Raw genomic sequence first — 13240 nt, forward strand, 5'->3', positions numbered from 1 at the left:
ATTATGATCAATTGGAAAATTAAATTTCTCTAGATGACAAGCATTCATGTAGGCCTACTTCATTATGTATCTACAGCTTCCCCAATAAAACTCTACTTTAGGAAAAAACCAAAAGATAAGTAAAGTCCTATCAGTGTTAACAGTTCGCAAGGGCCCAGGTTGCAAAGCATGCCTATATTTTGGGGGGGCTTTGGGGTACGAGCCTCCAGGGTAAAATCCAAAAAAGGAAGTAGAAGGGGGCTCTCCAGGGTAAAATCCAAAAAAGGAAGTAGAAGGGGCGGGGGCGTCAAAAAGAATTATTAAAGAAAGAAGGGCCGGAAAAATTATGAAAAATGTGTTAACAATTTTGAAACCAATGGAACTATACATCAAAAATTTGCTTTTAGGTCACTAGCGCCTATAATCAATGCTTTTGCAGAGAAATGTTTTCAATATTTTAACTCCCTCCCCCTTCACCCCGGGCTTCACCCATGAAAGTAATTTTATTATAGGGCTTCAATAAATATTTCGCGTTAACTCAAAATTATAATAATTTAATGTGATGAAATTATGGAATGCATCAATTTGATCATGATGATGACGACTTAACATTCCAGCCATGGAATGTAGGAAACGTATGTGTTCAGAAACATGTGAAATATGAAATATGTTCAGAATGAAATGATTTTATCTTTGAAACAAAGCAAGCTTTTATCTTGTCTAAACAATAACACGTGTGATTAAATGCTATCGATGAAACATAAAAACAGGATATTCTAAATGGGAAGGATATAAATCATATAGCCTATTTTATGACAGTTTTCAATTTAAGTATTTCTTCACTGAAGCAGCACACTCAAAATGCTCAGCGAGTATTCTCAAAATTTCTCATTCATTTTGAACAAGTGGGAATTTTCAGAACTTGAAAGTATTTAGCAGACCTCATGGGCTCCTAATGGGACCCCATGTGAAGGGCATATTGTTTATAATGATGTATATGAAATGCATTTCATCCAAACAACCAATACATTTACAGCGAAAATGTGTATAAGATTACACACTATTCTGCCTAACTCGCCCATTGTGTTTTTAAACTCTAAATATAGTGTGATGTACGTGCAAGTATAGCATCAAGTTACTGAATGACACTAAAAAGGTCAATATTCAGACCTTTTTGCAGTTTTATGAACAGTTAATTGTTAATTCCTTTTTATATGTATTATAGTATAACTATAAGTATAACCAAGAATCCATGCTATAAATAGGAGGAAGAGAAAGTTGGAAATACACTGACGTATCAAATTGTACTAAATGATTTTTAAAATATAAAAATAATAAATCAGATAAAAATACAAAAGGAAGCTACATGTATATCATTTTGATATAATCAAATTAACCAATTTCGTTTTAACTTATGGCATTTTGGTATTAAAGTACTAAGGTAAATCATTATAGTATGTAAAAAACAACAACAACCTTGTATTAAAAGGTTGTTGACCAGAAGGGCACTGGATAGATGTGTCATAAAGCAAAATGGCATTATGTGAATCCAGGCATTTTATTTTTATGTCATTTTGGCATGTAAATAATAAATGATATAAAAAATTATTATTTTGTGCATCCTCATGCAGATCCTGTTTAGTTTACCAGGAAGCTTACCGGGGGATCAGGCTCCAGAGGGGGAACATTATGTACCTGCCCTAAAGTCTTATAAACTGAGAGTTCCTTTGAAGAAGCAACAGGTGTGGGAGCAAGATGGCGGGGGGTGATGATGGCTCAAGCCCCTATTCCCCACCCAACTTCCTGCCAACTTCCACTTTGATCCTGGTGCCACATCCCTTATTTTCCCATTTCACATTTATGCTCTTTCATCAATTTTGGTAAAATTAATTATTAATATAAGCAGAAGTAAACAAGAGACTTTAACAGTGGGAATTAACCAATTTCGCAATTTCTAATTTTATACATGTGATATACTATGAAAGTAAAAAAAATTGAACAGCACAGGTTGTTAAACCAGTAGACCATTTTATACATTTGGTTGCTCTAACCATGAGTACCAAACAACAATAATGCCCTCAATCCTAATTCTCCTTTGATAATTGAAGCACCCAAGCATTATTTTTATGTAAAAAATATCAAGATAAAGCCAAGTAAAACAAAGTAAATTAAAAAATATTTAAATATATAATAAAAATGAAACAACATTTGAAAATTGAAAAAAGGTCAAGAGTAAGAATACAATTCAAATGTCCATAATAAAAACACACACTAAATTTGAAAAATTAAGCAAGATAAAATGAGAAATTATATTAATCACCATGCTTGCTAAAATAAATTTGAATGTTTATGGGAAGATACTTCCTATAAGAGTACTGAAAGGCTTATTTATTCAGTGATCCCAGTAAAGTTTTAAAAAAAAGGAAATTGTGTATAAATTTCCTAGAAGTGAAGGATAAGTCATTAAAATTGTACGTATTTTTAAAAGAAAACACAAAAGAAAAACAAGGAAAACAGCTGTATTGACAAAGTTTAAGCCCCATCAGACTCATGTAAAATGTCTTATTTTAAATATGGCTTTCGGCTTTTAACCATTAGCAGGCTATGGTAGCACTTCTTTATCTCTAACAAAGGTGCCAAAATCTCATCTGCACTTCATAATTTTTTAGCAATTTCATATGAGCTTAGAACATGTACACGTAGATCAATTCAATAATGTACCAAGACCATGATATGGTTAACTCCAGTAGTAGCTGCTAATTGGCTCTGATCTTAAAAGCAATATTACATGTACATGGAGGTACTTCAAATATTACTCATTGCTCAGTCATCGCCTGTCGTGCGCTGGAATAAATTGACGACTCTTATGATATCAGCCTACATGACAAGGTCCACTCTGTTGCCTCAACTGATACTTGAAACGATACATCATTGGTTGTATGCAAATTATGCTGGCAATTTAGAAAGATGGAAACAAAATTTATTAAGATATTTCAATTAATCTGTTGTTTTCTTGGTTTATCACTTTTGACCTCGCACTCACACTACTCAAAACTCAAGTATATATTTGAATGCTAATTTTGTTTAAAAAATGTAAAGAATAGCAAACTTGATCATTATCCTACAATGTAGTTCATAAGATACATACACATATAAAAACTAACAAACAAAAATAATTAATTGTTAAATAATTAAAAACTATTTTTACACTCTGAGTAGCTCCAATACACTTTTATATTTTTATGCTAATAGTGGTGATAAGTAATTGATATCAGCAAATTAAAATATAATTCTATTGTTACTCATTGTTCAGTATCCTAGTTTGTGATTCATGACCTTACAGGTGTTCACATAACAAACAAACAGAAGTCCAAGAAAACATATTTTGTATACAAATGGTATTCTAAATAGCATTTCATTTCTGTGACTAATTGGTTGTTTTCCCGATTACTGAACATTACCACCAGCGGGGTATTGTTCTTTTGACAACCAGTGGTATAATTGTTGAACAAATAAACAAGCACATAGTTCTAGATGGTTTATAAATTTGAATTTAATTGTTATGATTACGGTGAAAATTGTTAGTGTAACAACTTTTCTTAGTAGCTCTTGTGTGTGACTAAATTGTTTGTTGTCCTGATTTACTGAACTTTTACCACTAATGATGTATTGTTCTTTTGATAACCAGTTAGTACATTGTTAATAATTACATCTTTACACAATGCTGTATGTTTGAATTTAATTTGTTGTCATTCTTATTATGCATGGGGGGTGGTCAAATGAGCCTCCAGCCCCTTCAAATGAAGCCCCATCCCCAGATCACCAAATTTACCATTGTTTATGTTCAGGCCCGTAACCAGGATTTATTTGAGGGGAGGCTGATTTTGAAAAAGTGAACTTCTTTTCAAAATTTGGACCTTTTTGGACTGAGGGAAAATTTTGAAAAAGTGGACTTTTTTCAAAATTTGGACCTTTTTTGACCAAAAAGGCATTAAAAAACCCTATTTTTTCATATGGGACTTTTGAGTCAAAAAAGGGGACTTTTTGGCCCTGTGGCAATTTGAACCACAGACCCCTTGCGCTGGTTATGGGCCTTTGACAATGTCAACCCCCAAATGAAAAAAAAAATTATTACAAAAGACTACACTATTTTGGAAATAAACAGGTAAAAACCCAATGATTATGGTATAGTAAAAACAATCAATGATTCTGCAAACTGTGTAGTGTCTATCCCTGGTCTAACAAAACTTATTAAATATTATTGCCACTTGTTGTTGAATGGTGCATGACTTTATCTGTGTCCATGCTGCAACTACCTGAGATTATAAGCAAAGGCGGAAATAAACAATGCATTAAAAGCTATAAAAGTAGACACTATTGATAATTCTCAGAATTAATCAGGCATAGACCAAGGTAGTAAATTCCCCATTATTTCTATATCTTTCTATTGGAAAACAATATTTCCTTTCAAATGTGAAAATATCCCTTTATGGAGCTTACTGGCTATATCTGTAACTTGTCAGTGAGCAGGGCAGGCCTGGAAAAAATATTTCTTTCTCCAGAAGATACATAAGCCAAATTTTGCAAAAATTGGATGTATAATACCCACAATTTCTTAAGTATTTCTATATTTGAAGAGCTTTGTTGCAAAACCCCTTACATCCACTTGAGTAATTTTGAGAAAACATCAAAAAATCATCAAAAAAAATAGTGATGTAGGATGAGCATCCTGCCAAAAACTGCTTTTGTTGAAAACCCACTTATATCAGTGATTTTTTTTTATGTGATATCAAAATTGCTCAAGTGGATGTAAGGGGTTTTGCAACAAAGCTCCTCATTTGGTCACAATAGGGCATGAAGCAAAATTTCCTTTCAGTTCCTAAATATCCCTGGAAGGAGCTTCGAGATTTCCACTTTTTTTCAGGCATGATATATGGAGAGTGACATTCCTGGTTGCTTCCTTTGAGGCTTTTAAAGATCTTCTCACCTGGCACTCACAAGGGAACAGGAGAAAAAATCACCTAAACACAGCAGCAATCATGTTAGATCGGACATTTAAAGTAAACCTAGTTACCTACAAATATTACAACTCATACCTGCATGATGTACACTATACCCCTGTGAAAATTCATTGAGAAGGCCTTGTAGTGAGAAAGTGGGTTATAGAAAATTACCTTTCCCTTCATAGAGGCCTTAACTAACCCTGATGCTACCAGACCATACAAAACACAAAGCGACTGCAAGCCCATGCATTCCATGTGATCCAATTGCGTTACAATCCTCCAAGACTACATACACACAATATTGCTGCCCGTGCAGGGTTAACACTCATGGCGTTCTATCCCCCCTATCCCAGGTCTTCTCCCTGTGACCTGAGGGTTCTAAACTGAGGCGGAGAAAACAACTTTTGTATTCATCTTCTTCCTTCCTTCCTTCCTTCCTTCTCTCCCTCCAATTAGGCACAAACAGAAAGGGAGTTATGGTTAATATCTGGGTTCAACAATCCAGGGCAGTGCAGCTAGGTTTACCTTTCTCTGCAGTCTGCAGGTGTGAACATCATAATATTAATAATTTGTTTTCTTTCAATTAAATATTGCTTCCTTCCTTCTTTTACTCCAGGGCCTTTACTATAAAGTATTGATTATGTAGATTGAAATATTCTAATAAAGATTTGTTAAGAATGTTTTAGATTAACATTTTTTGCATTTTATTTTCTAATTTTTCTACAGTGTCAATAGAAGCCAATGAAGAAATGGTGGGTGCATTATCAGCCACTAGCCTAGCCATAGTATCATTATTTGTATTAGAGGTAAGTTAGTCATGTCCATATAATGAGCACTGTCTTAAGATTTCACTAATTGAGAGTGTTAGGATTACAAAACACCAAGATTACACCAAATTTGAGTTGCTTCTATGAAGAGCTAGGTTTACTTTAAAGAAGAATGGTTGCATTCACATGGTGTTTTTACAAATACAGGTAGGATGAAATTAAAAATGGTATGTTCAAGCAAAATGAACTGTTTCATGCAAAATTGATGCTGAGATGTGGTCAAAAGGTGTGTACTTTCTTTTGTATTTCTATTAGTGTGTTTCTTCATGAGCCACCTTGGTCTGGGGCGGACATTTTAAAAATGAATTTAGGAGAGCAGCAAGGACATCACTTGCATTACATTCCAGATGTTAAATCTACATCATATGCAAAATTTGAGGAAATTCGCACGAGTCCGTTTTATTTTAGGGCCATTTGTCTATAACTGGTCTTTACATGTAGCCCTATGGAGCGAGTGCCCGTTTATTTATTTTAGGTGAGCACCCTGCATTTTACCAGTAAATCTGTTCAGCTCTTTAGATCAAATTTAGAATTTCTTAGCTCCACAGCCTAGACACCTCCTGACTCATACTAGACCATTTGCCTTTTGCCTGAAAAGTCTGTTCCCACAGTTTGGTGCACCACCCCTCCCCCACCCCACCCCCAATTATTAAATGGTGAAAGCCCCCAAAACACATGGGAATCCTGAGATGCCATCCTCTCATGTGAATATGGCTATAATATATATCTGCATATTGATTAGTCTTTCCTCCAAGGTTGCAAAATATTGATTACAATGAAGGGACCCGGACTGGAAGGGAAAATTGGTAAACAGAGTTGAAATTATTGGCTCTTTGCTTTGGACGATATGGTCTGGTGGAATGTCATGTAATTTATTGGTAATAATTATTAAGAAAGGGGGTGGCCAATATGAACATAATTTCTTCCATTGGGTGTGCTAATTTTACAGGGTGCACCCAATAAAATAAAAAAAACCAATTGCACCCTTGAGTATTTCACATCTTTTTTTAGGCAGTGATCAAATTTAATTTCATCACCCTTTACTAATACTATACTTATGAAAACATATCCAATTAAAACATTAAATTAAAACATTTGAAGAAATGGCATTCAGAAGAAATTGAGCATTTTGTATTTTGTCCATGCAATGGTGGCTAACATTTGAGTTTTGTGTATTGACCCATTAGTAGAGAAGCAACAGTCACAGATGTTTTTTCCACGGCAGTAGACATTTGTAGGCATGCAAGATATAATTACAATTCAGATATTTGTGGGTATTTTAAGTATTTGAATATTACTTGTGTACTTATGTAAGACCTGCAAATGAGGACCTATAAGACCTTGCACACCAAATCATGGACCCATCACACTTTTTATAATCCAACTGGCACCTGACTTTACTGCATGCAGCAAAGGGGAGAAAAGAGGGGAGCGTGGCCTAGCGGTTAAGGCATTGGACTGTGAATCAAAGGGTCAAGGGTTCCAACCCCAGGTCCGCCTGAGCTTGGCTGGCTCTTTGTGTCCTTGAGCAAGGCACTTCACTCTACTTGCTTAGTGCTTCGGAGGGCAGTCAGTCCCGTGTACATGTATTTCTGACATTAATGCAGTGTGCATGTTAAAGAACGTCACAGGCTATTCGAAAAGAGCAGGGGATCATCCTGGTACTGTCGACTGTACTTCAAAAATACACTAATCTACTCTAGGTTCCAGAGTACGCAGTGCGATAATACTCATACATATGAGGGAGGCACTGATACGGAAGAAGAAAAAACAAGACATGGTCTTATATGCATTTTTATATTGTTTGCAATATGCTGGTAGTTTAAAGGACATGTGGATGTCCTTGGTTGTGGGAGTCCTCAGTTGCTCTGCTATTTTGGGGTGTGTGTCCTTGTTTTAGGTTTTTACAAATGCACACACCCCACCCCTATATAACACACACTCACATACCTATAGTGTGTCTCTTCTAAAGTTGAGAGTAATGCTATGTTGGATTTCACAGCGGCAGATTCGAATTGGCGCAATGACGTGGTTACATCACCAGCGTATGGACAAGTCACCCTTCTACCTGTGTGTATATGCCGTGTGGGATTAGGTTGGCATACAATATCGAATCTGCCACTGCAAAATCCAACATGGCGTTACTCTCAGCTTACTGACTGCACTTATATAATCATAAGATGTTGGCACGTGCAAGTACATGCAGACATAAATCAAAATATGAATATGGAATGGCACTGGCACTTAATTATTCATGGAGTTTTGAAATGACTAATCTGGTTCAAGTTGTGTGCTTGCTTCCCGGGGGGGGGGGCACTTCCATAGTGGATACGCATCATGTGCCTCGGGAATGACCGCCTTTTTCAAACCGGCTTGTACCCAATGACCCCTTTTTGTGTTATGGTCCTACCTATTACCCAATGACCCCCTTTAAAAAATCCATGTACTCAATGACCCCTTTTTCTATTTCCTGCTATACCCAATGACCCCCTTTTAATTCCCAAATTTAGGTGGTATTTGTGTTCTCCTCCAGAAATAATGAGATTTTTCACATTTCCAAGGTGGCCAAGTTGTTTTTACGCAGTTTGGCACTTATTTATGTGTACTTAATGATACTCTTTTGGCAATCCTGTACTCAATGACTCCCATTTTACTTTTTGTTACCCCATTGACCATCCTTTTTTCAAAGTTTCATACCGAATGACCCCATTTTTATTCAGGTTGTGTACTGAATGACCCCATATTTTTGTAATTGTACATTTGACCTGGATGCCCCCTACTTTTAACATGGCCGAGGCACATCCCTGCCATTTCAGATAGGGAGTTCCCCGGGCTTGCTTGCGTGAAGTGAATTTCCATCAATATCATATGAACTATGATATAAATATAATAATCTAAAAAGTAGCATGCTTTTCTTAAGGCTTTCTTTTCCTCAAGGTTACTTAGGTTTGTATTTGATTATTGCTATGTGACATTGGCATGAACTTTTTGTCTGAACAGTGGACTTGAAGTGTACATCATTTTAGTTGTTCTTAAAGAGGAAGTCCCGCCAGAGCAGTTCTTCTGGGGTGAACCAAACCTGCCTGGTTATCAAATTAATCAGTGACAATATTATCTCTGAATATGACAGGTGCTATTGATGTTTTAATGCTATTGCATCGATCAATTAGAACCTGTCAAATTCAGAGATAACCTTGTCACTGATTAATTTGATAACCAGGCAGGTTTGGTTCAGCCCAGAGGAACTGCTCTGGCGGGGCTTCCCCTTTAAAGGTAATGCATGACTGGTCCATAGATTTTGTCTAGATGTGGATTCTTGGTTTGTCTTCTGGATTTGACCAAAATTCCTTGCCATGATACAATATTTATGTGTATAACATAGAGATAGATTTACACCAGAGCTGTATCTAGATTAGATTGTCAGGCAATACGCCTACCTTGTGGGAAGGAATTTTGGTACAAACTTTCCATATTTCTGTTAGAGAATCCCAATATCCACATATTGCATCTGTCCAGAGTGGGGGTAAGGGGGGGGTAACTCATATTGACAACCATGTTTTTCATTTTATGCTACATGATGGTACCTATCAGTTTCCAATGATTGGGGATGATTGCTACATCAAAACAGGGATGTGAGAGTAGAAATCCCTGATCAAAATGCAACACATTCTAATTTCTGCATCCATCTGATTTGTAGATTTTTTAAAGTGATTTTTTAAGTGACCACAATTGAGATTTAATGACCCTTTAAAAAGGGTCATTAAATCTCACTTGTGGTCATTTCAAGAGTATCCAATGTTAAAAAGTAAACTTAATATAAAACCTGAAGAGTACTACTATTATTTTAATACAATCTATTATGTGCATGTAGGCTGTCATATGTGGGGTTCCTTGTTCTTGCAGTAGCTTCTTAAAAGTCATGGTGTTAGTACTCAGTTGCCATATACAGCCTTACTTACAAAAGAATATTAACTTGTAGCTACATGTAGAACAAAATGAGATCAATTTATCAGATTTAATTCAATTTTCCAATATTATCTACAACCTGTACATTGTATGATTGACAATCTCCCTTTCAACCAATTATGCGGAAAAATGATTTCTCCCTAAAAGCTTTTAAACATCTGTGGAAATCCAGGATTATTCAGATCCTTAAATACCCGAATTTTACTTCTAAAATCCTATTTTGTGACAGGTGCTTAAGGAATGGTATTGGTCATTGATCAACGTCGGTGTAAGATGATCTTTGCAACTATTGAAACATCATAAATATCATTGATGAAAAGATTTGGAAATGAATTCTGTGGTTTGCATTCATCAAATAGAGAAATTGATTAATTTGATAGATTTACCAGATATTATATTGAAAAAATATTATGGTGGATCAGATCTCATGGCAAATTGATTTTCTGGTATTTCTTACCAATGGATTATTCAAGTGTACAACAGTATCAACATTTTGACTCTATTGATTGCATTGTGTTGCATACTTGTAATTGACTTAATAGTAGTATTTATTTGCTAAACCCAAAGAATTTTTTTGTTTGTTAAACTAACATAATTTCTGGTTGTACATGTGGAGAAGCATTGTCTGCCAGACCTCATAAAATGTTGAGCTGTGCTTTGTAAAAATTTGGATACTTTTGGAAATATTAATGTGCAGAGCTTTTAGGGAACTTTCCTTTTATTTTACTGATACGCAGTGGCGGCGCCCACGGGGGCATGGGGGCAAATTCCCCCAGTCAGAACTCTTGCCCCCCCTGTTGCCCCCCCAGAATAAACCCAAAATTACGAAAATTTCCACTTTTTACGGTAATTTTGCGCAAACTTTGTTTATTTTGCCCCCCTGAAATTCACTTTGCCCCCTAATGCCCCTCCGAAAAAAATTTCCTGGCGCCGCCACTGCTGATACGGCCCGCCAACCAGTTGTGCTTCCCTCGAAATGTTCTAAATGTATGCTAAACATATCAAAACAAGGTGTATTTGGTCCTCAAACACAGAACGTTGAAATGAGTTTAGCTTTCTGGCCTGCAAGCAAATATAATTGAGAACTCCAGTATCAGAGTTAGGGTTGTGCATGAACCCAAACTATCTTACAAAGCAAAACCATTACACATGCATGCATCTCACATGATGCGATATAATATACACAATGTTTTGTTGGCCGGGCCCGTAGCTACCAGTTGCCGATGGAGTGCTTGGCATGCAAGGGGTCTTGGGTTTGATTCCCAAATCTCAAATCTCATTCATTTGTAAACTTCAAATTTCTCCCTGTTGATGAGAGAATATTCAAATCTTATTATTATGACTGGTGATACGGTACCTAAATATTATTATATTTCATTGCATTTGAGTGTATATAGGTGCATAACAATTTTGTCAAATGTCTAAATCATTTGTTATGTAAAAAAAATGAAATACAGAATCAAGGGTGACACTGTGAAATTGGCTAGAAATTAGCCATTGGCTAATGTGGAGAAGTATTACGAGGTACCAGTAATCTTCTGTTTATATTACAGGATCTATTCTGTATTTATTTGGACATTTACACCACTCTTCTGCTTTGATAACTTTGTATTGAGACCGAGTGAAATAGTTCAAAATAGTTATCTTAAAACACTTTGTCTTAACACAAGTGGTATGGTAGGTTGATATTGAGCCTATGCATGGCTATCTCCATTTACATCCTTGTATTTTCACCTCAACGGACACTGGAAATAGACTATAGATGGCTTCTCAGGTTCCTCTTCCCTGTAGATGGGTGAGGTTGTCAGTGGTAACTGATAGCAGTGTTTATGTGCAAGCCTAATTGTTCACAAACTAAGGAGTATAATTTGAACTGACTGTGTTTGGTGCCACAGTCGAGAAACAATTAAATCCACTGTCTTCAACAGTTAAATGATATGTCTTCACACCCAGGGTCTTCAGAATTTTCATTTTGAGTTTGTATTTAAATTGATTGAATTCTGGTTAATACTGCACTTTCTTTTACTCCTGCATGTCCCATGATGTAGGAGATGTAGAGACCCCAGGGGGGGGGTGTCACTCCCATTGTGGCGCGTACACCATCCGCGATAATCAACTTTTGAAAAGCACCCTAAACAAGGATTTAACTCTTGGCTAAAATGATACCCTTAACAGGGATTTTATTCCTTGTATCAAATTTCATACCCTAAATTTCATTTCCGCGTATTAGCAATTGCAATTTTGCTACCCTTTTTTCTAATTTTTCATGTTTTTGACACCCTAAACACGGTACACGCGTATCGTGCCTACCCACGAAAAACTACCCTTTTTACGCGTTTCCATTATGATAATCGCGGATGGTGTACAGGCCACAATGGGAGTGATCCCCCCGGGTGTAGAGATGACCCGTCAGACTTGTAGTACCCGTACTCATACCTGTACTCGAGTCCCAACCCGTACCCATGACCTGGGACCCGGACCCGTACCCACGCACACATTCTCATGGCGGGTCCCAATACTACTAGTCTGTGACCCGTATATAATATTTGGTCAATCTGGTCTATCTGGGAACTTTCCTTTCTTCATTCCAGAGCTCAGTCACTGTTGATTTGCCTGCCCTGTCCACATTGTATTTACATGTATGTCCCTGTACCCTAGTGCGATACCTGCCTTCAAAATGATCAATTTTTTAACCCAAATTATACAAAACTACTACACAGGTTAATGAGGATTTAACATGTACTGCTCTTATGACCGGAATACAGGACATACAGCTGCGTAGGTCCATGCATCTCACATTGCACATAATATTGTACAGAAAGCTTGTGATCAAATGGCCAGCCATGGAGCCAAACAACAAGGATGAAATGCATGTGTATTCTATCCCCAGGATTCTATCAGTGGACAATACTGAAATGAAATGCTTTAAATACTGCAATTATAATTATTGATTTCTGGTTGACAGCTGACTTTGTTTTATGAAGAAATTTACGTGTAAAGGAAATATGTAAAAGGTGCCCTTTCCTGATGGTGCCCACATGGTAACGGTGGTATCCAAGCAACACACAACAACATCATCACGTCACGCAGATACCTTAATGGCATCGTGGCATTATATTTTGTTATAAAATCCATGTAATGTTATCAGATGAGTGTGCATTGAGTCAGATTGACATTCCTCTTGAGTGGATGGCTTATATATTATATTCAGTTGAGATGTAATTAAAATGTCTCATCAACTTGATGTATGTGATTACATGATGAGTCACTTGGGATCCCCTGATTAGAAACATGGTAAAATAGCATTTTCTTCATACATGGAGCTCCATTCAATGAAGAATTTTTCTTCTTACAATATTTTTCTTGTTGATGGAAGTCGGTACAGAATAGTGTTAGAAAATCCCTTTATAACATATGTGACTCCTCGCCACAACTGAGCCCGGATGTCGCCAATCATCATTTTTT

General features: G+C 36.4%; 1 protein-coding gene across 2 annotated transcripts in view; it reads left to right on the plus strand.

Moving 5' to 3' along the window:
• Positions 1-13240, plus strand: part of LOC140158525 (uncharacterized) — a 47229-nt gene that overhangs the window by 20619 nt on the left and 13370 nt on the right. For both annotated transcript variants that reach the window (XM_072181644.1, XM_072181645.1), the window contains exon 4: positions 5709-5788. In XM_072181644.1, coding sequence (XP_072037745.1) covers positions 5709-5788 — 80 coding nt within the window. The remainder of the gene's footprint in view (positions 1-5708; positions 5789-13240) is intronic.

The sequence above is a fragment of the Amphiura filiformis genome, chromosome 8 (assembly GCF_039555335.1).
Source record: "Amphiura filiformis chromosome 8, Afil_fr2py, whole genome shotgun sequence".
Taxonomy (NCBI): Eukaryota; Metazoa; Echinodermata; class Ophiuroidea; order Amphilepidida; family Amphiuridae; genus Amphiura; species Amphiura filiformis.